This window comes from Triticum aestivum, chromosome 7A (genome assembly GCF_018294505.1).
Source record: "Triticum aestivum cultivar Chinese Spring chromosome 7A, IWGSC CS RefSeq v2.1, whole genome shotgun sequence".
Classification (NCBI taxonomy): domain Eukaryota; kingdom Viridiplantae; phylum Streptophyta; class Magnoliopsida; order Poales; family Poaceae; genus Triticum; species Triticum aestivum.
Window position 1 is genome coordinate 237327397 of NC_057812.1, and position 26497 is coordinate 237353893.

Sequence of the window (26497 nt, forward strand, 5' to 3'; positions counted from 1 at the left end):
CAAACCACACTTCATAAGGTGTCGTCTCAACGGATTTTGATGGTGCCCTATTTAACATGAATGCAGCCATCTCTAAAGCATAACCCCAAAACGATAGCGGTAAATCAGTAAGATACATCATAGATCATACCATATCTAGTAAAGTACGATTGCGACGTTCGGACACACCATTACGCTGTGGTGTTCCGGGTGGCGTGAGTTGCGAAACTATTCCACATTGTTTCAAATGTAGACCAAACTCGTAACTCAAATATTCTTCTCCACGATCAGATCGTAGAAACTTTATTTTCTTGTTACGATGATTTTCCACTTCAATCTGAAATTCTTTGAACTTTTCAAATGTTTAAGACTTATGTTTCATTAAGTAGATATACCCATATCTGCTCAAATCATCTGTGAAGGTGAGAAAATAACGATACCCGCCGCGAGCCTCAATATTCATCGGACCACATACATCAGTATGTATGATCTCTAACAAATCTGTTGCTCGCTCCATTGTTTTGGAGAACGACGTTTTAGTCATCTTGCCCATGAGGCATGGTTCGCAAGTACCAAGTGATTCATAATCAAGTGATTCCAAAAGTCCATCAGCATGGAGTTTCTTCATGCGCTTTACACCAATATGACTCAAACGGCAGTGCCACAAATAAGTTGCACTATCATTATCAACTATGCATCTTTTGGCTTCAATATTATGAATATGTGTATCACTACTATCGAGATTTAATAAAAGCAGACCACTCTTCAAGGGTGCATGACCATAAAAGATATTACTCATATAAATAGAACAACCATTATTCTCTGATTTAAATGAATAACCGTCTCGCATCAAACAAGATCTAGATATAATGTTCATGCTCAACGTTGGCACCAAATAACAATTATTCAGGTCTAAAACTAATCTTGAAGGTAGATGTAGAGGTAGCATGCCGACTGTGATCACATCGACTTTGGAACCATTTCCCACGCGCATTGTCACCTCGTCCTTAGCTAATCTTCGCTTAATCCGCAGTCCTTGTTTCGAGTTACAAATATTAGCAACAGAACCAGTATCAAATACCCAGGTGCTACTGCGAGCATTAGTAAGGTACACATCAATAACATGTATATCACATATACCTTTGTTCACCTTGCCATCCTTCTTATCTGCCAAATACTTGGGGCAGTCCAGCTTCCAGTGACCAGTCTGTTTGCAGTAGAAGCACTCAGTCTCAGGCTTAGGTCCAGACTTGGGTTTCATCTCCTGAGCAGCAACTTGTTTGCCGTTCTTCTTGAAGTTCCCCTTCTTCTTCCCTTTACCCTTTTTCTTGAAACTGGTGGTCTTGTTGACCATCAACACTTGATGCTCCTTCCTGATTTCTACCTCCGCAACCTTTAGCATTGCGAAGAGCTCGGGAATTGTCTTATCCATCCCTTGCATATTATAGTTCATCACAAAGCTCTTGTAGCTTGGTGGCAGTGATTGAAGAATTTTGTAAATGACACTATCATCCGAAAGATTAACTCCCAGTTGAATCAAGTGATTGCAGTACCCAGACATTCTGAGTATATGCTCACTGACAGAACTATTCTCCTCCATCTTGCAACTGCAGAACTTATTGGAGACTTCATATCTCTCAATCTGGGCATTTGCTTGAAATATTAACTTCAACTCCTGGAATATCTCATATGCTCCATGACGTTCAAAACATCGTTGAAGTCCTGGTTCTAAGCCGTAAAACATGGCACACTGAACTATCGAGTAGTCATCAGCTTTGCTCTGCCAGACGTTCTTAACATCGCCAGTTGCATCTGCAGTAGGCCTGGCACCCAGCGGTGGTTCCAGGACGTAATTCTTCTGTGCAACAATGAGGATAATCCTCAAGTTACTGACCCAGTCTGTGTAATTGCTACCATCATCTTTCAACCTTGCTTTCTCAAGGAATGCATTAAAATTCAACGGAACAACAGCACAGGCCATCTATCTACAACAACATAGACAAGCAAAATACTATCAGATACTAAGTTCATGATAAATTTAAGTTCAATTAATCATATTTCTTAAGAACTCCCACTTAGATAGACATCCCTCTAATCATCTAAGTGATCACATGATCCAAATCAACTAAACCATGTCCGATCATCACGTGAGATGGAGTAGTTTTCAATGGTGAACATCACTATGTTGATCATATCTACTATATGATTCATGCTCGACCTTTTGGTATCAGTGTTCCGAGGCCATATCTGCATATGCTAGGCTCGTCAAGTTTAACCCGAGTATTCTGCGTGTCCAAAACTGGCTTACACCCGTTGTATTTGAACGTAGAGCTTATCACACCCGATCATCACGTGGTGTCTCGGCATGACGAACTTTCGCAATGGTGCATACTCAGGGAGAACACTTATACTTTGAAATTTAGTGAGGGATCATCTTATAATGCTACCGTCAATCAAAGCAGAATAAGGTGCATAAAGGATAAACATCACATGCAATCAATATAAGTGATATGATATGGCCATCATCATCTTGTGCCTTTGATCTCCATCTCCAAAGCACCACCATGATCACCATCGTCACCGGCGCGACACCTTGATCTCCATCGTAGCATCGTTGTCGTCTCGCCAACTATTGCTTTTACGACTATCGCTACCGCTTGGTGATAAAGTAAAGCAATTACAGGGCGATTGCATTGCATACAGTAAAGCGACAACCATATGGCTCCTACCAGTTGCCGATAACTCCGTTACAAAACATGATCATCTCATACAATAAAATATAGCATCATGTCTTGACCATATCACATCACAACATGCCCTGCAAAAACAAGTTAGACGTCCTCTACTTTGTTGTTGCAAGTTTTACGTGGCTGCTACGGGCTGAGCAAGAACCGTTCTTACCTACGCATCAAAACCACAATGATAGTTTGTCAAGTTAGTGATGTTTTAACCTTCTCAAGGACCGGGTGTAGCCACACTCGGTTCAACTAAAGTTGGAGAAACTGACACCCGCCAGCCACCTGTGTGTGAAGCACGTCGGTAGAACCAATCTCGCGTAAGCGTACGCGTAATGTCGGTCCGGGCCGCTTCATCCAACAAAACCTCCGAACCAAAGTATGACATGCTGGTAAGCAATATGACTTGTATCGCCCACAACTCACTTGTGTTCTACTCGTGCATATAACATCTACGCATAAACCTGGCTCGGATGCCACTGTTGGGGAACGTAGTAATTTCAAAAATTTCCTAAGCACACGCAAGATCATGGTGATGCATAACAATGAGAGGGGAGAGTGGCATCCATGTACCCTCGTAGACCGTTAAGCGGAAGCGTTATAACAACATGGTTGATGTAGTCGTACGTCTTCACGATTGACCGGTCCTCAGTACCGAACATATGGAACCTCCGCGTTCAGCACACTTTCAGCTTTGTGACGTCCCGCGAACTCACGATCCAGTAGAGCTCAGGGGAGAGTTTCGTCAGCACGACGACGTGTGATGTTGATGAAGCTACCGTCGCAGGGCTTCGCCTAAGCACCGCTACGATATGATCGAGGTGGATTATGGTGGAGGGGGTCACCGCACATGGCTGGGAGAGAACAATGATCAAATTGTGTCTAGAGGTGCCTGTAGGATCGGGAAGAGGTGTCTAGAGGGGGGTGAATAGACTCTTAGCAAGAAAAGTTGCCGTTTTTAATTTCTTTAAGTTGAAGTGGAGTTTTGGCACAAGTTTGAACAATCACAATACATATCAAGCAAGCATGTCAAGAGTATATGAGTAGTGGAAAGTAAATCATGCAAGTTGCAAGAATGTAAAGGGATGGGATTAGAGTGTGCAAACGCAAATGGAGAAACGGAGATTTTTGGCGTGGTTCTGATAGGTGGTGCTATCATACATCCACGTTGATGGAGACTTCAACCCACGAAGGGTAATGATTGCGCGAGTCCACGGAGGGCTCCACCCACGAAGTGTCCACGAAGAAGCAACCTTGTCTATCCCACCATGGTCGTCGCCCACGAAGGACTTGCCTCACTAGGGTAGATCTTCACGAAGTAGGCGATCTCCTTGCCCGTACAAACTCCTTGGTTCAACTCCACAATCTTGACGGAGGCTCCCAAGTGACACCTAACCAATCTAGGAGACACCACTCTCCAAGAGGTAACAAATGGTGTGTTGATGATGAACTCCTTGCTCTTGTGCTTCAAATGATAGTCTCCCCAACACTCAACTCTCTCTCATAGGATAGGATTTGGTGGAAAGATGATTTGAGTGGAAAGCAACTTGGGGAAGGCTAGAGATCAAGATTTATGTGGTTGGAATGAAGTATCTTGACCTCAACACAAGTATAGGTGGTTCTCTCTCAGAAAATGTATGTCGGAAGTGTAGGCATGTTCTGATGGCTCTCTCCACGAATGAAGAGTGGGTGGAGGGGTATATATAGCCTCCACACAAAATCTAACCGTTACACACAAATCACCAAACTCGGTGGGACCGAATCATACAACTCAGTCAGACCGATTTAGTTCATAATGTGACCATTAGGGTTTTCGGTGGGACCGACTTGATCAGCTCAGTGGGACCGATGTGCTAGGGTTAGGGTAAAGCCTCATCTCAGTTGGACCGATTACACAAACTCGGTGGAACCGATTTTGGTAATAAGCCAGACAGAGAGTTGGCCAGGCAAACTCGGTGGAGCTGATTACATGTTTCGGTGAGACCGAAATTGATGTAATAGGCAACAGAGAGTTTGCAAGCCCATTTCGGTGAGACCGAGATCCCATCGGTGAGACCGAATTGACTAGGGTTTCTGGGAGTGGCTTATGTCAAGTGAACTCGGTGGCGCCGGATAGATAAAATCGGTGGCGCCGAGTTTGACTTTTAGCTTGGGACATATTTGGATGTGAGAAAGTAGTTGAGGGTTGTGGAGCATATCACTAAGCACTCTGAGCAAGCAAGCCATTAAGCAACACCTCACCCCCTCTTAATAGTATTGGCTTCCCTATGGACTCAATGTGATCTTGGATCACTAAAATGAAAAATGTAGAGTCTTGTGCTTTGAGCTTGAGCCAATCCTTTGTCCTCAGCATCTTGAAGGGGTTCCACATCCTCTAGTCCATACCACTCCACTGTTGGACTTATCTGAAATATGCTAGATGAAAATATTAGTCCAGCAAGAGATATGTTGACATTAATTACCAAAATCACCCAGGGAGCACTTGTGCTTTCAGTGCCCCCTGCCCCCGTATATAAAGGAGCAAGGGGGGAGAGGCGGCCGGCCAAGGAGGGCGCGCCAAGGGGGAGTCCTACTCCCACCGGGAGTAGGACTCCACCTTTCCTAGTAGGAGTAGGAGAAGGGGGAAGGAGGAGGTGGAGAGAAGGAAGGAGAGGGGGGGCGCCGCCCCCTTCCCTTGTACAATTAGGACTGGGGCAGGGGGGCCGTGCGCCACCTCCTGGCTGCCCTCTCTCTTCTCCACTAAGGCCCAATAGGCCCATTACATCCCCCGAGGGGTTCCGGTAACCCCACGATACTCCGGTAAAATCCCGATTTCACCCGGAACTCTTCTGATGTCCAAATGTAGGCTTCCAATATATCAATATTTATGTCTCGGCCATTTCGAGACTGCTCATCATGTCCGTGATCATATCCGAGACTCCGAACTACTTTCGGTACATCAAAACATATAAACTCATAATACCTATCGCCATAGAACTTTAAGCGTGCGGACCCTACGGATTCGAGAACTATGTAGACATGACCGAGACACGTCTCTGGTCAATAACCAATAGCGGAACCTAGATGCTCATATTAGTTCCTACATATTCTACGAAGATCTTTATCGGTCAAACTGCATAACAACATACGTTGTTCCCTTTTGTCATTGATATGTTACTTGCCCGAGATTCGATCGTCGGTATCTCAATACCTAACTCAATCTCGTTACCGACAAGTCTCGTTACTCGTTCTGTAATGCATCATCCCGCAACTAGCTCATTAGTCACATTGCTTGCAAGGCTTATAGTGATTTGCATTACCGAGAGGGCCCAGAGATACCTCTCAGACAATCGGAGTGACAAATTCTAATCTCGATCTATGCCAATTCAACAAGTACCATCGGAAACACCTGTAGAGCACCTTTATAATCACCCAGTTACGTTGTGATGTTTGGTAGCACACAAAGTGTTCCTCCGGTAATCGGGAGTTGCATAATCTCATAGTAATAGGAATATGTATAAGTCGTGAAGAAAGCAATAGCAGTAAACTTAAATGATCAAGTGCTAAGCTAACGGAATGGGTCAAGTCAATCACATCATTCTCCTCATGATGTGATCCCGTTAATCAAATGACAACTCATGTCTATGGCTAGGAAACTCAACCATCTTTGATCAACGAGCTAGTCAAGTAGAGGCATACTAGTGACACAATGTTTATCTATGTATTCACACATGTATTATGTTTCTGGTTAATACAATTCTAGCATGAATAATAAACATTTATCATGATATGAGGAAATAATTAATAATTTTATTATTGGCTCTAGGGCATATTTCCTTCACATCGATCTAGATGACTCTAAGTCTCGATCTGGATACATATTGAAAGTGGGAGCAATTAGCTAGAGTAGCTCCGTGTAGAGCATTGTAGACATAGAAATTTGCAAAATACATACGGATCTGAATGTTGCAGACCCATAGGCTAAACTTCTCTCACAAGCAAAACATGATCACTCTTTGGGTGTTAATCACATAGCGATGTGAACTAGATTATTGACTCTAGTAAACCCTTTGGGTATTAGTCACATCGAGATGTGAACTAATCACATAAATATGTGAACTAGATTATTGACTCTAGTGCAAGTGGGAGACTGAAGGAAATATGCACTAGAGGCAATAATAAAGTTATTATTTATTTCCTTATTTCATGATAAATGTTTATTATTCATGCTAGAATTGTATTATCCGGAAACATAATACATGTGTGAATACATAGACAAACAAAGTGTCACTAGTATGCCTATACATGGACATGAGTTGTCATTTGATAATCGGGATCACATCATTAGGAGAATGATGTGATTGACTTGACCCATTCCGTTAGCTTAGCACTTGATCATTTTAGTTTACTGCTATTGCTTTCTTCATGACTTATACATGTTCCTATGCCTATGAGATTATGCAACTCCAGATTACCGGAGGAACACTTTGTGTGCTACCAAATGTCACAACGTAACTGGGTGATTATAAAGGTGCTCTATAGGTGTCTCCGATGGTGTTCGTGGAGTTGGCATAGATCAAGAATGGGATTTGTCACTCCGATTGTCGGAGAGGTATCTCTGGGCCCTCTCGGTAATGCACATCACTATAAGCCTTGCAAGAAATGTGACTAATGAGTTAGTTGCGGGATGTCGCATTTACAAAATGATAAAGAGACTTGCCGGTAATGAGATTGAACTAGGTATTGAGATACCGACGATCGAATCTCGGGCAAGTAACATACCGATGACAAAGGGAACAACGTATGTTGTTATGCGGTTTGACCGATAAAGATCTTCGTAGAATATGTAGGAACCAATATGAGCATCCAGGTTCCGCTATTGGTTATTGACTGGAGACATGTCTCGGTCATGTCTACATAGTTCTCGAACCTGTAGGGTCCGCACGCTTAAAGTTCTGTAACGATCGGTATTATGAGTTTTTGTGTTTTGATGTACCGAAGGTAGTTCGGAGTCCCAGATATGATCACGGACATGACGAGGAGTCTCGAAATGGTCGAGACATAAAGATCGATATATTGGATCACTATGTTCAGACACGAGAAGTGTTTCGGGAGGTTTGTACATTTACCGGAGTACCGGGGGGTTACCGGAACCCCCCGGGGAGTATATTGGGCCTAATGGGCCTTAGTGGGAGAAGAGGAGGGCGGCCAGCTAGGGGCGCGCGGCCCCCCTAGCCCAAACCAAATTGGACTAGGGGGCCGCCCCCCCCCCTTTCCTTCTTCTTCTCCTCCCCTTCCTTCCCCTCTCCTACGAGGACTAGGAAAGAGGGGGGAGTCCTACTTGGAGTAGGATTGCCCCCCTTGGGCGCGCCTCCTCCTCCTTGGCCGCCCCCTCCTCCTCTCCCTCCTTTATATACGGGGAGGGGGCACCCCTTGGAGACACAACAATTGATCTGTTGATCTCTAGGCCGTGTGCGGTGCCCCCTCCACCATAATCCACCTCGGTTATATCGTAGCGGTGCTTAGGCGAAGCCCTGCGACGGTAACTTCATCAACATCGTCACCACGCCGTCGTGCTGACGAAACTCTCCCTCGAGCTCTACTGGATTGTGAGTTCGCGGGACGTCACCGAGCTGAACGTGTGCTGAACGCGGAGGTGCCATACATTCGGTGCTCAGGATCGGTCGATCGTGAAGACGTATGACTACATCAACCACATTGTTATAACGCTTCCGCTTAACGGTCTACGAGGGTACATGGACGACACTCTCCCCTCTCGTTGCTATGCATCACCATGATCTTGCGTGTGCGTAGGAATTTTTTTGAAATTACTATGTTCCCCAACAGCCCGAACCTGGGTAAACATCGTGTCCCCTGCCTCCTATTACCCTCGATCCTTAGACGCACAGTTCGGGACCCCCTACCCGAGATCTGCCGGTTTTGACATCGACATTGGTGCTTTCATTGAAAGTTCCTCCGTGTTGTCGATTGAAGGATCGGTGGCTTGCCTCTTCATCAACGACAAAATCACCTCTGGAAAAGCCCTAGTTCCTTGGCAGATCCTCCAGATCGGCAATTTCACCATAGGCGCCCGCCCGGCCACAAAGCCTAAGGCAGCCCCCCGGATTGCCAAAAATCATCTGCGCATCAACCCCGAAAGCGTTGATAAGATGGATCCGACAGATGTTTCGTCTTTAAACGAACTACTAGATCGCATCGCCGCCCTGGGGGTCTCAACAGATTATGATCTGATCGGGCTTAAACCTGACTAGAGAGAAATCATATCCCCACCGATCACCAACCTGGTGACTGTCATGGAAGAGCAAGGTGAGGATACCGCTCCTCCTATGCTAAAAACAAACTATGTTCGGATCTCCGAGCTCCGTGAGCCGGACGCCCATCTTCGAGAAACTATCCGTCCTCCGAACATAGAACCAGGCTTCGAGCCTAAAAACTCTCAGGACACTCGGGATCCTAGGCCATTAAACTCGGAAATTCTTCTAAACCCAGATTCCACAATGGGCCACGGGTCAGATTTAATCCCACCCGCCCACCACAAGCAATATTCTCCAAACAATTCCGGTCCCTCAGACATATGCGATTTAATGTATATACGTCAGCAACCTCAGGAAACAGTCCATCACTTTTGGGCTAGATTCCTACTTGTTAAAAACAAGATTAAAGATTGTTGCGACGACAATGCGATCTCAGTATTTCGCAATAACTGTACGGATGCGAGAATCCTTAATGCCCTCAACCGCCATCGCATACTGCACTTTGCAGATTTGGCACATATAGTGCAGAAGTACTGCACGATGGAAAGCGCTTGGAAAACTCAGACAGCCCGCTGGGTACCGCATGCCTTTAAGCCACCTCCTGGGCGGGCAAAAAGGATACACCCTCGCGGGGCACCTGATCATCACCCCGTGGAAAGGAAAAGTAAGCCCTTTACGGGACATATAACTGTCTTCGAGGAATGGCTCGATAGGCCCTGTCAAATACATATGACGCCAAATACTGAACCAATGCACAAACTACGGGCATGTTGGATACTCAGGCAAGTGGCCAAGAGCGGCAAGGGTATCCTCACCAACACTACCCCAGATAAGTACTCTTCAGAGCACGACGATCTCAATGTACTCACGGTCTTCGAGACCTTCTCATCAAATAATCAGCACAAAAGGGCACTTCGCGACCTCACCGAAGTCTGCCAATTAGCAGCAATAAACCCTTGGAACGATACGATGATTACTTTCAATGCCTATGACGAACCAAGGCCCCGCTCTGTCCGGGCACCAGCCGCTTTGGTCCTAAACCCAATCATGGACGGCTTTCGGCTCACTAAAGTATTAATGGACGGTGGCAGCAGACTGAACCTCATCTATGAGGACACGCTCAATAAAATGCAAGTGGACAGGAGTAGCATTGAGCAGAGTAATACAACCTTTCGAGGCATTATACCCAGTCGGGAAGCAAGATGCTCGGGGAAAATCAAACTCGACATGGTATTCGACACGCCGGAGAACTATAGGTCCGAAGAGTTACTCTTCAATGTGGCACCTTTCAACAACGGGTATCACGCCCTGCTGGGGCGAGACGCATTCACACGCTTTCAAGCTATACCTCATTACGGGTACATGAAGCTCAAAATGCCCGGGCCCAATGGAGTTATCACTATTACCAGTGATCCGGACAGAGCACTCCGTGCCGAAAACAAAACCGCCTCCCTGGCCCTCGAGGCACTATCAGAGGCCCTCGCGGCCGAAGAATTAACCACCTTATGTTCCACAGTGGATAGGGATGACGTAATACTCGATAAGAGACCTAAGTCAACTTCCTTCAAACCAGCAGACGAAATAGTCAAATTTCAAGTTCACCCGACGGACCCCAAGAAGACAACTTCCATTGGGGCACAGTTGGATCTGATGGCCGACGCCGCATTACGTGCGTTCCTGCGTGAGAATTGGGACATCTTCGCCTAGCACCCTTCTGATATGCCAGGAATCCCACACAAACTGGTCGAACATAGTCTCAATATACTAAAGGGATACAAGCCAGTTAAGCAAACACTGCGGCGATTTTCTGAACCCAAACGACAGGCTATGGGGGAAGAGCTAGCCAAGTTACTCGAAGTCGGGTTTATCAGATAAATCAAACATCCGGACTGGCTAGCAAACTTGGTCATGGTACCGAACAAGGATAAATCCTGGCGCATGTGTGTCGATTTCAAAGACCTTAATAAGGCCTGCCCTAAGGAGCACTTCTCACTACCTCGCATCGACCAGATTATTGATGCAACCGCGGGACACGATTCACTGTGTTTCCTCGACGCATACCCCGGATACCATCAAATTAAGATGAAGGAATCCGACCAGGCCTCAACGGCATTCATCACCCCGTACGGGCCTTTCTACTTCAACACTAAGCCTTTTGGGCTCAAGAACGCCGGCACCACTTACCAACGCATGATTCAAACGTGCCTGAAAAAGCAAATCAGCAAGACTGTGGAGGCATATGTAGATGACGTAGTTATCAAAACCAAGCACGTTGAATCATTGGTGGATGACTTACGCCTTACATTCGTCAACCTCCGAACATATGATATACAGCTCAATCCGGAAAAATGCGTTTTCGGCGTCCCCGCCGGCAAACTGCTCGGGTTCATTGTATCCAATAGAGGAATTTAAGCAAACCCAGCCAAAATCCGGGCCCTATCACAAGTGGCAACACCAACTGACCTCAATCAGGTCCAAAAACTAGCCGGATGCGTAGCAGCTTTGAGCCGTTTTATCTCCAGATTAGGAGAAAAGGCATTGCATTGTATCACTTTGCGTGGACAGACGCTGCAGCGGCCGGACTGGAGGAAATAAAAACTTTGCTAGCTAGCAACCCAATCCTGGCCGCACCAAACTTCATGAAAGGCCCCATCAACAATGATTTTGAGGATGTTGGCCATTGGTTGCTGCCACTCTCTGCTCCCTACGTATCGATGGATTCTGATGCCCAATACTCCATAACTATAGCATTCCTTCTGTAGGCCTCCCTTTTTTCTCCAGCATTTACCTTGTTTCGGTGGCTCCACCACCTCCATAGCATGCATGTAACCAACACCCTTTAATTTTCGGACAAGTCTAGTACTTGTACTACTTTAGCATATCCATATGCAGCCGACATGTGGACGTAGTCCTTCAAGCTCTAAACTTCTCTATAGTTTCTTGACTTCCTTGCATCTTATGAACGAGGGCCCGTCCTCACCTAATCTTTTGCAGCAGCAGCACACACACAGACACACACACAACGTTTCACACTCTATTCCTCTACGCTTCAGGAAGAGTCTCAAAGGGAAACGACAAAGGCTAGCTAGCCTCCACAAGAACTCCTGCACTTTTGCTTGACATCGTATCTCCCATATTCTTTTCTCAGCCATGCTCGTAACGGAGTTGCCACTTGTTGCTGGGATAGTGACATGTGTAGAAGAACCTGGAAAGGGTTAGGATGCGATTGCTTAAAAATTCAAATGGCATCAGCACTCAAAAACACCTATTTCCAAGTGAAAAAAAGTTGGAGGTTGTTCAGGCAGAGGTTGATGCAGGCGACGTCGGCGCCGACGGCACCGTGCCGCATTAGCTCCTCGCCGCATCCCGAGTTGCCACACCCGACCTCAACGACCCGCAGGCTGCAACACAACAAGCAACATATATGTTCAGAAATCAAGAGTCCCTCACGAGATTGACCTCAAGAATAGGGGAAGAGTTAAAGGAGCATGAACTGGGAGGGAGAGGGAGAAGAACGGGGTGTGGCCAGCGGCCCCATCGACTCCGTGTCCGCCTAACGAGACGAGCCCAACAGCGGCAACCCCGGGAGGACATGATCTCTCGCCCACCGCCTCCTCGACGCCAAGGGCAAAGTAGCTCCGGGCAGCAGCGGCGAATCCCTCGGTGTCGCACAACGGTGACCTTGGGGCGTCGCTAGCAAGAGGTCATGGAAGGGGAGTGCGCGACCTCCTGCCATTCGCCAGACGGGGGAGCTTGTGGCGGCTGCCAGATCAGAGGTGGGATGGGTTAGGGGAATCAATTTGCATCGATTTTAAGGTTGGACGAAGAGGGCGAACGTAAGAGGAAACGAAACACTACGTTTCTTTTAGGTAGTATATAGAGAAGTAGAGATACTCCTGCTGCAAATGACGGAAATGCCCCCGAACAGCTGCCGCGCACCGCCATCCCCTCTGCATCGACGGCCACCAACCAGCTCCCCTTCCTCCTCTCACCTCCCCAGCAGATCACGCGGCGAGGGAACGAAGCCCACCACCGACAAACTCCTCCTTCTCTTCCAGCTTCCCCTCCTCCGGCGCCGGTCCTGCGGCGGCCATGGGGATGGTGCGGGCGGCGTGGTTTCTGCTCCTGTTGGCGTTGCTCGCGGCGGCGGACGCAAGGAGGCAGAAGGGCGGCGAGACGGCCTGCGACAAGGGGTGGGAGTGCAGCGGCAGCAGGTTCTGCTGCAACGAGACCATCACCGACTACTTCAAGGCCTACCAGTTCGAGGAGCTCTTCGCCAAGCGCAACAACTCCCTCGCCCACGCCGCCGGCTTCTGGGACTACAAGGCCTTCATCACCGCCGCGGCCCTCTACGAGCCTCGTGGGTTCGGCACCACCGGCGGCAGGGAGATGAGCATGAAGGAGGTCGCCGCCTTCCTCGGCCACGTCAGCGCCAAGACCTCGTGTACGCTTCTCTCTGCTCCTCATTCTAATTCACCTTGATGTGCCTTCCGGGATATAGAGAAATAGACATCTGCCAGTAACAATTTTAACTGTAGGCTTCATGAATTTCAAGCCAGGGTTAAACGATGTGTGGGCTTTCCGGATGCAACGAAATGTGAGTTAGGTAGTACAGTATTTAGTTTCCATTGGGATAGTGTTTCATCAGAATGGTTCCTACCTAGATTTGAAACTTGACATCTGCAAAGCATCGTTAGTAGTATAATTATTGCCCATCAAGTTTTAATTTGTATAATTCTGTACAACTGACTAGAGATCTTCAGAAGATTCATTCTACTAATTGCCTTACATGTTCACTGGGAGTGTAACACATCATATAGTTTCAAATGTATGAGAAACCTAAAGGTGATAATCAGGAGTGCAATCTCATATTACTGGATGGTTACTCCCACAGGTGGATATAGTCTAGCTGACGGTGGTTCATTGGCTTGGGGTCTTTGCTACAACCATGAAATGAGCCCAAGCCAGAGCTACTGTGACGACAGCAACGAATTATACCGTTGTGCTGAAGGAGTTGAGTACTATGGTCGAGGCGCCCTTCCTGTTTACTGGTCAGTCTGATATGTTCTTCTGTCAGTTGTTGTTAATTAGGAACCGGTTGGGTTTAGCTGTTGATTTTGAATCTTCTTGTTAATGATCCTCAGGAACTACAACTATGGTATCGTGGGTAAGGGTATCAAGCAGGATCTGTTGAACCACCCAGAGTTATTGGAACAAAATGCCACTCTAGCATTTGAAGCAGCGATCTGGAGGTGGATGACTCCAATGAAGAGGAAGCAGCCATCAGCCCATGATGCCTTTGTTGGCAACTGGAAACCAACCAAGAAAGACACTTTGTCCAAGAGGTATCCTGGCTTCGGTGCGACAATGAACATTTTGTATGGTGATGCCATCTGTGGTAAAGGGTCCATTGATAATATGAATGGCATTATATCCCACTATCAACATTATCTTGATTTGATGGGAGTTGGTGCTCAGCACTCTGGAGATAACTTGGATTGTGCCGACCAAGTGCCATTCAATCCATCATCAAAGAGTCCCGACTCATAACCAAGTTGCATGTCAGATCCATGTATATTCCCCCTGTACATTTGAGGTGCAGCTATCTTGCATCCGCAACGATAGAAGTATTGTGTGCAATTCTATATGATAGTACTCCCTCCGTTTTTATTTAGTCCGCATATTAGCTTTGGTCAAAGTCAAGCTTTGTAAACTTTGACTAAGTTTATAAACAAAAATATTAACATATACAATAAAAAATCAATACCACTAGATTCATTATTGAATGTACTTTCACATCATATAGATTTGTTATGGTAAATGTTTATATATTTTTCTATAAATTTGGTCAAACTTTGCAAAGTTTGACTTCGGTCAAACCTAATATGCAGACTGAATAAAAACGGAGGGAGTATTTATTAGTAGCTCTGAGGACGACTGTTGCATATGTGTAATCTGTAACCTATTTATGTAAGCCCGTAACCTTCTCTCATTTTGTGTTTTTACCATGTATATTACAGCAGAGAACTCGCATTTGAACACATGATGACTTCCTTGTAAATTATATTACTTCTGTTACTAAAGGTAATTGATAATTCGTGGCCCTTTGCTTTTATAAGTAAACTACTGCTTTGCTCCTGTCATGGATGTTCTTTCAGCAAAAACCTGCCATTGCTATCTTGTTCTGTGAAAATGACTGCTGGGCAGCAATGATGATTTTTAAATCGATCTGAGTGGAGAGATCTTGCCTTGGTTTGTTTTCTGAGTTCTGTGGACCACAGTTTTTTTTTTTGGCATTTTCTCTATTTTGGGGTGATTTTGTGATGTTAATTTTCAGAGGCGGAAACATTGACCATACTTTGTTATGGTATAAACAGACATATGGGAGCATGCATGAAAAAAAAAGATATCACGGCGAACATAAAACACAGTCAACACCTCAAAATCTATTGTGAATTCACAGAGATAACAAGTGTGGGAGTTCAAAGGCATATTCTTACAGCACTACAGATGGATGGATATTTACCACTGAAGCGGCTTATCCAAGTGCCTTCCTGGGGACCGTCTGCTGGGAACCACACAGACCTGGATAACCAGGTGTAGATAGGCTGACTAGTGAGCTGTGTCTTTTTCCTCTTCCATTTCAGGGCACCAGCAACCATTACCGGCATTCAAACAAGGCAAGCAGGAAGAAGATGGAGCTCACCAACATCCCCCATCTTGCCTCCTCCTCCAGCTTCTTCTTCTCCAGCTGCCGGTAATGTTTGCATCGCCTCTCATGCCGACCATGGACGGCGAATAACATGTGGGTATTGTGGTGCCACAGGAGTAGAAGAAGAACAGGGAGGGCTGTGATAACAGCGCTTGCTGCTGGTAGTAGGTGCAGTGCTGATTCTGCATGCCCAGAGCCCATTGAACAGCAAAATATAGACAACCTTTCAGGTGTGGCGCATTTCATGGCTAATTTTTCGCAGTAAATAGTAGCACTGTAATGTCAAGAACATCGACGCATTGCTGATTTTTTGTTGCCTTGGGGAATCTGTACAAAGAGAACGTAGCTGATAATGAGTATACTTCCCACCTAGAGTTTGAGGATTGAGACTAGTTTTGAGGGGTTAGCTAGTTGCTACAGCTGAACATTTTTCACTTGCCTCTATTTTCCTCTATTCTCTCACACAATAAACTTGTATTGCGATCCAACCATTTGACAGAACAAATACTCCCTCTGTAACTTAATATAAGACATTTTTTGACACAACGATAGTGCCAAAAAACGTCTTATATTAAGTTACGGAGGGAGTATATAGCAAGACCAAGAATTTTCTTCCAGTCTGCTAATATATTGTTGGCCAATTAAATTTTCTTTGCGTACATTGGCCTCAGGTCCTGCAAATACCCAATGTTATAGAAGGCGAGATTTTGCTGCTGTTGCTCTGCTCCCTTTTCTACTTCCTCATGTTGATATGGCGAGTGCGTAAGTACACTATTCAGCCACTATTACATTCCTATGTTGTACTTAATTCTCATACCTATGAGATAGAGTTCCTATCAATCTAATGCCATTAACCTACATTTAATGTGAGCATTTTCTTTATGGTCAATTTGTTGAACTGTACAATCATAGACTAGAATCGAGTATAGGAAGTGGATCATAGGCAATCAAGTATGAGTATGACCTAGAATATCGATTTGCAGAAAAGAGTAACCTACTCAAAGTTGTTTCTTGTTCTTTAAACATCCCTATGAACTTTGAGGTAGTTGTTTCTTGATCTTTAAACATCATCACCGTGATGATCTCAAAGAAGTTCCCTAATTAGGATTGACTTTGTAGAGCTGACTCATATGATGGATCAATTATTCAAAACGGTGTGAGGAATGTCTTATCCAAGGTGAAAGCAGCTGGCGTGCTTCGTTTGGTTTTCCATGATGCAGGGACTTTTGACATTAGTGACAAATCAGGTTAGATATTATTTGTATGTTATCAAAGTTTAATAACAGAGCAAGGTTTGCATGTGTTTAAAAGGTTAATGATCTAGAATTGGGAATTCAAATATGCTGAGGTTGAAGATATCTAAAAAATGATTGTTGCAAAGTAGAAAACACTAGAGAAACATTGATGATTGATGACAATATCTTGCAGGTGGCATGAATGGCTCCATAATCTATGAAGCTGACAGACCTGAAAATGCAGGACTTAGTAAATCCTTAAAGGTTCTTTTCCTCTTCAGAAAGTACCTTTACAACACATCTTTCTTCTTTGCTTGTTGTCATGGATAGTGCCATATCCTACCAAGGAACACCTAACTTGACATATCTGTTGATTGCTTTAAAACCAACCAGATACTACGAAAAGCAAAAGAAGGGATCGACCAGGTTCAGCAAGGTATGTGCTTTACACATGTGTTCTGTATTTAACTTAACTTTATCTGTATCCTGGAGTCAACCTTTTACTGTCTCTCTATAGTGTCATGGGCGGACTTGATCGCAGTGGCTGGTGCTGAAGCAGTTGCACTCTGTGGAGGGCCTGAAATTCCCATAAGATTAGGCCGTTTAGATTCCAGGTGCATCATAGTGGCCTGTCATTTTACAAATTCCTTGCAGCATTAACCAAACTTTTAGCTATTCCAGAGGCGTTCCTATTTAGTGCTTGTCATTATTCTTCTGAACTAACGCATTTCTCATATAGTACTGCTGATCCGACCGGTAAACTTCCTGAAGAAACATTGGATGTTGTGGCCTTGAAAACATCATTTCGCAAAAAGGGCTTTTCGTGAGTCTTGCTTTTGTTCAACAACCTCTGTGAATTTCCGTTATCTATTTTGTATATTACCGAATGAAACTTAGCTCCAGTGGCCAAAATTGTATATCTGTATATGATTTTCCCTAGAATTCTGCCAAGGATTCCATAAAGCAGCCAGTGTCCATCCATGTCTGCTTGGCAGGACACAGGAGATGGTCGTTTTATCTGGAGCTCACACAATTGGGGGTAAAGGATTCGGGAATCCAAATGCTTTTGATAACGCCTATTTCAAAGCACTCCTTGAGAAGCCACGGCCGACTTCATGTGAGTGATTGCGATATTACCATCATTCCCTTTAATACCCCTTAATTTGTAAATGTACTTATGTGGTGTTCATGTGTGAAGCTGGCATGCCGATAGGGCTGCCCACGGACTGGGCACTCACTGAAGATGATGAATGCTTAAGGTATTCTATTGAAATAGACAGTCGGCTTTTCTTAACAATACATATCCATATTAGGGTTCATTCGACAAAGTTATGATCATCTTAGAGCCAGATGATTTGGCTTGCTTCAAGTTAGCCAGATAAGCTGGCTTACATGAATGGTAAAACTCAGAATAGTTCTAGGGGTGGTCCTAGCTTATAACATGCTGTAGATCACTCACAATCTTCTAAACACCATTTGCTTTCCTTACAAAAAACACCATTTGCTTGCCCAATCTCTCATTTTTAAAATACAAGCACCAATGAATGAACATAGTTGCCATCTGACTGAACTTTTGGTGACAAGCTAAGCAGCCTAAGCGACCTAAAAAAAGTTAAGTAACCTACGCCAAATGGATCTTAGCCATTTTCCTTGCATATTTACGTCAGGTGACCGGCCCACTGACATCAGAGACACTAAACTGCTTGCAGGTGGATAAATATCTACGCGGAGGACCAGGATAAATTTTTCGCCGACTTCAGAGATGCATACACCAAGCTTGTAAATAGCGGAGCCTCGTGGAGAGCAGCTTAGTTAGAATTACTAAGTCTTTTTTTTTTGTCTATTTAAAAAAAAAGTCTTTTTTTTGTCAATAAGGAGGTGTCACCCCTGGTTCCCGGCCTCTGAATCTATTGATGCACAAAGCAAGTGTAAGATTCGTGGAAATTTTGTCTGCTCATTCCCTGTATATTGCTTTGGCTCGTTTGGAGCTCAGAAAATTTGTACAGAAAATAAACTACAGTTTGTCTGGTTCATGCACGGATCGACCTAGCGTTCTATTGCTGGGGCAGAAAACAAACTACAGTTTGTTTGGTCCGTTTTGTTGACATGAATAGATTTGCGCTATTCCAGACTGAACAATGTGGTAAGGGGTACGAGAGGAAGGAAGTGGTTAAAGTTGCGGTAATGCTATTAAGATGATGTTCGTTTGGCAGGGATGACAAATCAAACAATTTTTTATGGCAGTTTATATTGTCGCGGGGATGGAAAATTTAGTTTGCAAGCACGGCAAATCCTGACAAATAACTGAATTGAAGAAGATTTGCCATGCTTGTCTAAGCTTGTCATTCTCAGCCAACATAAATTGCAATGCAAATTTTACCGCAATTGCCATGCTTCCCAGCTGACGTTGGATGGTTAAGCCGGTCCTAAAGTTATGCTTAGAATAATGTATATGTACGGAATTGCAGTGCCAAAATCCCGCTCAAATTTATCTGGAAAATTTCCGGTTCTGACGGGCGGACATGAGCCGGTACGAAGGTGACAGCAGAGCATGTGAGGAACCACACACTGACGTCCATGTGTACGACGGCTACGAGTGATTAGCGCAGAGACGAGTTCGATGCAGGCGCAGAAACGATAAGCTCCATCAGTGGCTGGCTCCGCTTGGCCCTGAGCCCTCTGTCACTCCATGAGTCCATGTCCATGAACAGGTAAAGCCGCTGCGTCCTAGAAGATCCAGGCGATGGGATGAGGCCCACCGCAGCAGCAGCCAAGCCCTCCTTCCTCCTCGCCAGACACCAACCATTCCCGTTCCCGGAATCATCAAGGGCAGCAGCAGCAACCGATCCATGCAAGCCGCCCAAGAAGTCGAGGCGCGCTGGCCGGTCATGGCGAGCCGCGTCGGCAGGCAGCGATGAGCGCGGCCAGTCCGTGTCGACGGTGGCGACGACGCCGTCGGGGAGGCGGGCCCGGCTGTCGGCGCGGCGGCGGGAGAGCATCAGGCTCCTGGACGTGCTGCCGGGCCAGGGCGGCATCGGCGAGTTCCTGCGGCACCCCGCCGGCGTGGAGTCCCTGCTCAACACCCGGGCGCTGCAGAGCTTCGCGCTGGTGGAGCCGGAGTCGGAGTCGGGCCCGGCCGGCGCTTTCAGGTGCACGCTGCACCCCATGGGCTTCCTCGGCTTCCAGGTCGCCCCGGTCCTGGACCTCCGCGTCACCCCGACCGGCGACGACTGCACCGTCGAGATGCTCTCCTGCAGGGTAGGAGTACTTGCTAACATACACACGCTTGATTCCATGGACCTACCTATTCTCCCTGTGATACATACAGCTGAAATGATCTTTTCAATTTGCCTTTGGTGACAGTTTGAGGGTTCGGACTCGATCGAGCAGCAGAATGAGCTCTTTTCAGGTCACCAATCCATGCTCAGTCACATTCTTCACAAGCATTTTTATTTATCTCTGTCAATGGTGGAATAGTTGCATCAGTTATTCAGTTAGTTTATTATGTTCTACTCATAATTTGACACTTGCAACATTTGATATCTCTGCCCAATAGATAGTGTCATCACCATGATCAGTTAGTTTTAAATTTATTTTTTGGGAGATGCAATGTGCCTGAGCTGGAGTGTTGGATGTTGGCAGCGGTTATGACGAACCGAATAACATGGGGAGACAATGGTGATCAGGAGCCATGCTTGGACATCGATGTCAATCTGGAGGTCACACTGGAGGTAATATGTCATTCAGTTAGTGATGTAGTATAGCACCTGCTAGATGAGAATGGGATCACAATCTCACTAGCTTGCATCACAAAATTCACACTGACGCATGGTACTAGGATGATATGTTTAGTTGAATATTACCATCATCCCAGCTCTTAGGGATGAGTAGATGGCAAGGGTTTCCTACAAGACGAACCCTCAAGTTCCTCATATGTCGATTTTCAGGTGTACACGAAGCCATTCAGCTTGCTCCCGCTGTCGGCAGTGGAGAAACCAGGCAACCTGTAAGGCCCTGCATTCCTTAGAAGTTCCTGCACTTCAGAACAATAACTTCCTGATGCTTACAAAGTGGCAAGAAACTAGCTTTCGAAAGGATCGGTGCGCCCATCGAGATGCTTGACCGCCTAATGCACGCCTCAATTTACGCCGTTTTTCCAATTGTCATGAAACTGAATTTTACCTGTTTCAAAGAAGAAGAAAACTGAATTTGACGGGTGTCACTTTTTTGAGTTAAGTAACATTGGCATCCACTGTATGTTTGTTTGGCAGGCTGATGCAAGGGCTGCTTGACAGGCTTGTCCCGATGCTGGGTGAGCAGCTGCTGAGGGACTACCACTCCTGGGTTCAGCAGCAGGCCCAGTCTTCGTCCTCATGAGCGAGCGACTGCCCAAAGTCTGAAAAAAACACTACCTACCTAGCAGATTCCTGGGATTCATGGCCGGGGCGGCTTTCATCAAATCCACCTGGCAGCAGCACCAAGAAAGAATCACGAGGACGCGGCATGGGTTAATTTGTCGATGCTTGCATGATATAAGAAAGAATCGTTTACTGTACATCCCATCCTAACCTTTGAGAGAAATCATTCGAATTTCGAAAAGGTTGTGCCTAGCTAACTTTTGACCCATGTACCACACATCTACTAGAAAACTCGTGCTGCACATTAGCATGATGTTGAAGGTTCTGGTTGTTGTTATTGCATTAGTCTCAATGTAATACTAGTAGATGTTACATTACACATGTTCAAACAGCATGAGGCTTTCCCTCAAGAAATTGCAGTGGTTGAAACTTCTCTAGTACAGTGACAACTTTAACAGTTCCAGACATATTTTCTGGGACAGTTTTCAAACATGTTCTGGGATATCTTCCGTATTATTCTGAATCACAATACACTCGAAGCAATACAAAGATTTCGATCTATCGACAGGCAAACCATACACAACAACAAATCAAGCCATTTTCAGATGACATGTACAACCATAATATAATAAAAAATCTGTGGTAAAGATCATCATCATTGTTTGCCCTGTACATTCCTTCACAAAAACTATATCCATCAGGGCTTCAAGGTATAAGAGCTTGCCTGTACAGCTCATCCTTGCCATCGGTAGGCGAGTTCCCAATGGGCATCGCTCTGTTAGGCAGCACCGTCTCTGCAGAGCTCAAAACACGCGCTGCATTCCGGTACCACGGCTGCAAATGAGGGTCAAGGGAAGGCGAGTGTGGCAGCATCATGGAGCCCCAGTCTCTCTGCCCTACCTGCGGCTCACGTATTCTTCGTCGCACCAGAAGCCCGGCCACATCTTCCCTTCTGATCTCCGTCATTGTCCGTGTGATTGCCATGCATAAGAGGAGCACAAAGACTGCATCCTCTTTGGGTAAGAACTCCATTGCGAGTAGTTTCCAGTTTAGCAGTGCGGTTGCTCTGCCATCAGGATAGTCTGGTGATGTACGGACTAGGGTGATGTACTGCTCTTCCTCATTGTGGTTATTTGATGTGCTGTCCTTCTTCACGCTGTAACTCAATCTCCTCCCTACAAACAGCCTTGCCTGCTAATACAGTTTATCGCGGTGTGGTTAGAAGGTATTACAAAATGGCACTGGAAAGTCCATCAAGTACTATATCAGTAGCGAACTGAACTTCCACTTACATGTGTGGTGCAAGTCATATGCCATCTATCACAGCTGAATCTAGCTAGTCTAAGATGAAAAATATATATTTTATGGAACAAAAAGAGCTACACGTCTGCATTAAATAGAAAACATGACCAAATATGGTTGATCAGTCAAATGACATGTATTTACTCAAAAAGAAAAGTTAGATGGATCTGTTGTACATACAGACAACTCACATATGTTGCATTTCTGAAAGCAACAACAAAGATGGAGTGCTGTAATCCTTTTTGCCTGGTAACTGATTTACTAATAAATCAACTAATATAGAATGTCCATACCACCAGAGCTTTCAGCAATGAACACCAAATGCAGGACAGTTATGTCACCTCAAGATTATCTATACTAACTCCAATTCCAGACAAAAAAATGCATCAAGGAATCGAGCGAAAGAAACTTATGGGACCATACCTCTTCTTCTGAAGTCTCATTTTGTAGCTGAAAGTTGAGGTCATCTCCCAACCACACTGTCAGTACATCTCCAGTTGAAAAACGCCAAACCACCTTATTCTCCTGTTGATATTTCGTTGGCGTTGCTGTGCCAACCACCTTTTCTGCATCACAAAGGGAAACAGCTAGGCTCTTCTCAAGACAAGGTATAATACTGACATCAAGCAGCTATTCAGTGTAATGAAGTTACCCGGAGCATAACCAACGGAAGTTGCACTTGCAATGTAGGACCATGAGCCTTCTCGGACCTCAATGATCCTATCTTCCCATTTCACTGCCATGGGAGTTTCAGGTCCTCTCCGCCAAATCCCTCTGCCTATTCTACACATGTTGCAATTGAATTCAGCACAATTGTATTGAGATATAACAGTAAGTGTCGTTCCCCCTTAGCATAAGCTTAGTAACATAACCACTCAACAGCAGATTGTAACTTCATATAAAAGCAAAGGGTTAACTTTGGACTGCGTGGCGTATTTTGTTAGAAAATTCACCAAAAACTTGTAAAGGGGTGTGGTATGTGCCACATAATGTTAAGCTATAGATTCTGAAACACAAATACATATAGATTCTGAACAATACCTCATCCTAACAACGAAACATTCTTTCCCACCATAATCAAGTACTGTACGGGTCAGCCACCGTCCTTCCTGCGGACGGTAACTTCTCATGCGCAATATGACATCAGAAACCATTGCTCCACCATCATCAGTGACTCTGTCAGGTACGCACTTCAATAAGTACGGTGCCTGAATTGGAGGGGTAATCGATGCCATCACCCTAATCCTGGCATCGAGCTCCTCTGTAAGCATAAGTGATTTCTCATGCAGCATATCGTTCCATGAGAATGATATATTCTTGAGGATCTTGCTGTTCCTGAAGCACCCACCCATGCTGCGCCTTACGTCAATGGTGAGACCTCGGGTTGCAAATTCACAATACATATGCCACATTTTCTGCCAGTTTTTGCAGGATAAATTGGAGACTGACTTGTCGAGCTTTAATGATCTGTAACACCTCTGTGCTCGCAAACGCAGAAATTCCTTGCTAATGTGCTCACTGTCAAATTCTCCTTTCAGGAACACACATACCTGTTATCAAGAATCAATGATATGATTGTCAACATACAAATAGGTACATACTTAACATCTCTACTATCTAAAAAAGACGTAAGGGCATCTCCAACGCCGACCATCAAACCTCCCTCCGGACCGCGGAAGCCATCCAACATGGTCCTGTATCGGTCCGCGGCGCGGTCCGGACGTACTTTCTCCTGCAAACCGGGGACAAAAGCGCGCGCGGGGGGGCTTTGCTTTGCGGGAGTCTGAACCGCTGGCACGCCCGCTTCTGACCGCCCTGGCCCACCAAAAGAAAAACCCTCCCCCGCGTGCGCTTCCCGCCCGAAGCGGTCAGCGCCGCTCCAGAGTGTCCTTATGCTACCCGCCATTGCTATATAAACCGCTGCCCCGGCCATAGCCACAGTCATCCGCCTCCGATCCCTCTTCGCACGACTCCCACCATAGATTCCTCCCCCGCCAAAGCTCTTTGGGACGGGCTGACACCGGACCAGAAGAAGGAGATGGCCGCCATTGTTGCCGGCTGGCTAGCCGGCAGGCAGCCGGAGGACGACGACGTCCCAATGGAGGACGCGACCGACGACGAGCCGGCGCCACCCTCGCTGGTGCACTGCACCATGACCACCGGCGAGACCCGTGCCCATTACACATGGTGCTGGAGGAGCAGGCGGACGCCGCCTACAACCGCCACCTCCTCTAGGAGCACCTGCAAGCGGAGGAGCGGCCCGGCGGTCGCGCCGGACACCAGACCTGGTGGAGCAGGAGGCGCTGCTCGAGTCCTACCGCTCGACCCGCGAGATCCGCCTCGTCCACAGGCGATACCGCCAGCAGGTGGCGGTGGTGGAGGAAGCCTACAAGGAGGGCGACGAGGCGGGCGAGGCGGTGTTCAACAAGACCGACGAGGAGGAGGACATCGGTGAGGCCGCGCCCCGCCGCCACGACCACGAAGCCGGCACGTCCGCGGGCGCCGCCGTCAGCAAGGAAGAGTAGTGCCCGGTAGGTCTCCGCCGCTCGGGTCCCAGGAAGGCCACTGCTCCTCTCCCGGCGACGCCAAGCTTGGTGCGCTCAACATCGGCAGCCAATTAGCCGCTTGGCGGCGACATGGAGGCGGACAACTTCACTTCCCGGGTCTCCGGAGGCGGAGCTGGAGAGCGTCGAGGCGGAGCTAAAGAAGGCGAAGCTTCAGTTCTCGGGGCTCATGGCCGAAACACGGGGAATGGGCGCCGGCGACCTTTTAGATTAGGTATTAATTATACCTCTAGAGCCGGACTAGCACCGCTTAGTTGATGTAAATGTACTGAAATCTTTCATGTTTATATGAAATCCGGTCGTATTTGCATGAATTTCGTCCGGTTGGTTCGAACTGTTGTCAAAATGTATGCGGCTACGGTTGGATAGCGGCCTCCCGCATTCGTGTCTGCGGACGGATGCAGGAGGAAATTTGCGAGTTGCCGTTGGAGATGCCCTAAGGTTCCCTATTTCACTGACCAGTGTTTCGGTCCTCACCTTTGTCCAACAGCCACTACATACGTCATCTCCCCTCCCCACAACCGCCTACAACCGCCACCTCCTCTAGGAGCACCTGCAGGCGGAGGAGCGGCTCGCCGCCAGGAGGGCGGTTGCGCCAGACACTGGACCTGGTGGAGCAGGAGACGCTGCTCGAGTTCTACCGCTCGACCCGCGAGATCCGCCTCGCCCGCAGGCAGTACCGCCAGTGGGTGGCGGAGGTGGAGGAAGCCTACAAGGAGGGCGACGAGGAGGGCAAGGCGGTGTTCGGGAAGACCGACGAGGAGGAAGAGGACATCGGTGCGGCCGCACCCTGCCGCCACGACCACGAAGCCGGCATGTACGCGGGCGTCGCCGGCAGCGAGGAAGAGTAGTGCCCGGTAGGTCTCCGCCGCTTGGCTCCCAGGAAGGCCACTGCCCCTCTCCCAACAACGCCAAGCTTGGTGGGCTCAACATCGGCAGCCAATTAGCCGCTTGGCGGCGACGTGGAGGCGAACAACTTCACTTCCCAGATCTCCGGAGGCGGAGTTGGAGAGCGCTGAGGCGGAGCTAGAGAAGGCGAAGCTTCAGTTCTCGAGGCTCATGGCCGGACACGGGGAACGGGCGTCGGCAACCTTTTAGATTAGGTATTAATTATACCTCTAGAGCCGGACTAGCACCGCTTAGTTGATGTAAATGTAATGAAATCTGTCATGCTTATATGAAATCCGGCCGTATTTGCATGAATTTTGTCCAGTTGGTTCAAACTGTTGTCAAAATGTATGCAGCTACGGTTGGATGGCGGCCTCCCGCATTCGTGTCCGCGGACGGATGCGGGAGGAAATTTGCGGGTTTCCGTTGGAGATGCCCTAAGGTTCCCTATTTCACTGACCAGTGTTTCG

At 46.7% G+C, this 26497-nt stretch overlaps 3 protein-coding genes across 9 annotated transcripts in view; 2 read left to right on the top strand and 1 right to left on the bottom strand.

The window, feature by feature from the left end:
• The first annotated feature begins 12873 nt into the window (after positions 1 to 12873).
• Positions 12874 to 18932, top strand: LOC123151359 (putative L-ascorbate peroxidase 6). 3 transcript variants are annotated; one of them, XM_044571087.1, is made up of 15 exons: positions 12874 to 13412; positions 13863 to 14019; positions 14113 to 14481; positions 15346 to 15565; positions 15616 to 15725; positions 15795 to 15910; positions 16352 to 16442; positions 16800 to 16927; positions 17109 to 17179; positions 17309 to 17351; positions 17433 to 17529; positions 17655 to 17738; positions 17911 to 18032; positions 18114 to 18174; positions 18625 to 18932. In XM_044571087.1, exons 1-15 carry the CDS (start codon positions 13061 to 13063, stop codon positions 18725 to 18727), a joined length of 2124 nt encoding a protein of 707 aa, XP_044427022.1. In that variant the 5' UTR covers positions 12874 to 13060; the 3' UTR covers positions 18728 to 18932. The 3 variants fall into 3 exon arrangements, with proteins under 3 accessions (XP_044427022.1, XP_044427021.1, XP_044427020.1); XM_044571086.1 differs by lacking the exons at positions 12874 to 13412; positions 13863 to 14019; positions 15346 to 15565 and adding an exon at positions 14989 to 15052 and having other exon boundaries at positions 14112 to 14313; XM_044571085.1 differs by lacking the exons at positions 12874 to 13412; positions 13863 to 14019 and having other exon boundaries at positions 14116 to 14313; positions 14992 to 15725.
• Positions 18933 to 19512: 580 nt separating this feature from the next.
• On the top strand, positions 19513 to 21715 carry LOC123151362 (uncharacterized). Its single transcript, XM_044571093.1, has 5 exons — positions 19513 to 20173; positions 20279 to 20324; positions 20558 to 20646; positions 20863 to 20921; positions 21187 to 21715. The coding sequence occupies exons 1-5, from the start codon at positions 19664 to 19666 to the stop codon at positions 21290 to 21292; spliced, it is 810 nt and encodes a 269-aa protein (XP_044427028.1). The 5' UTR covers positions 19513 to 19663; the 3' UTR covers positions 21293 to 21715.
• Positions 21716 to 21755: 40 nt separating this feature from the next.
• The window catches only part of LOC123151361 (glycine-rich domain-containing protein 2), a 7625-nt gene continuing 2883 nt past the window's right edge, over positions 21756 to 26497 (bottom strand). For 2 of the 5 annotated variants that reach the window (XM_044571090.1, XM_044571088.1), the window contains exons 4-7: positions 23617 to 24125; positions 23228 to 23358; positions 22999 to 23141; positions 21756 to 22467 (exon numbers count right to left, since the gene is read on the bottom strand). In XM_044571090.1, coding sequence (XP_044427025.1) covers positions 21979 to 22467; positions 22999 to 23141; positions 23228 to 23358; positions 23617 to 24125 — 1272 coding nt within the window. In that variant the 3' untranslated portion in view covers positions 21756 to 21978. The remainder of the gene's footprint in view (positions 22468 to 22998; positions 23142 to 23227; positions 23359 to 23616; positions 24126 to 26497) is intronic. The other 3 variants (XM_044571089.1, XM_044571091.1, XM_044571092.1) reach the window with 3 other exon arrangements.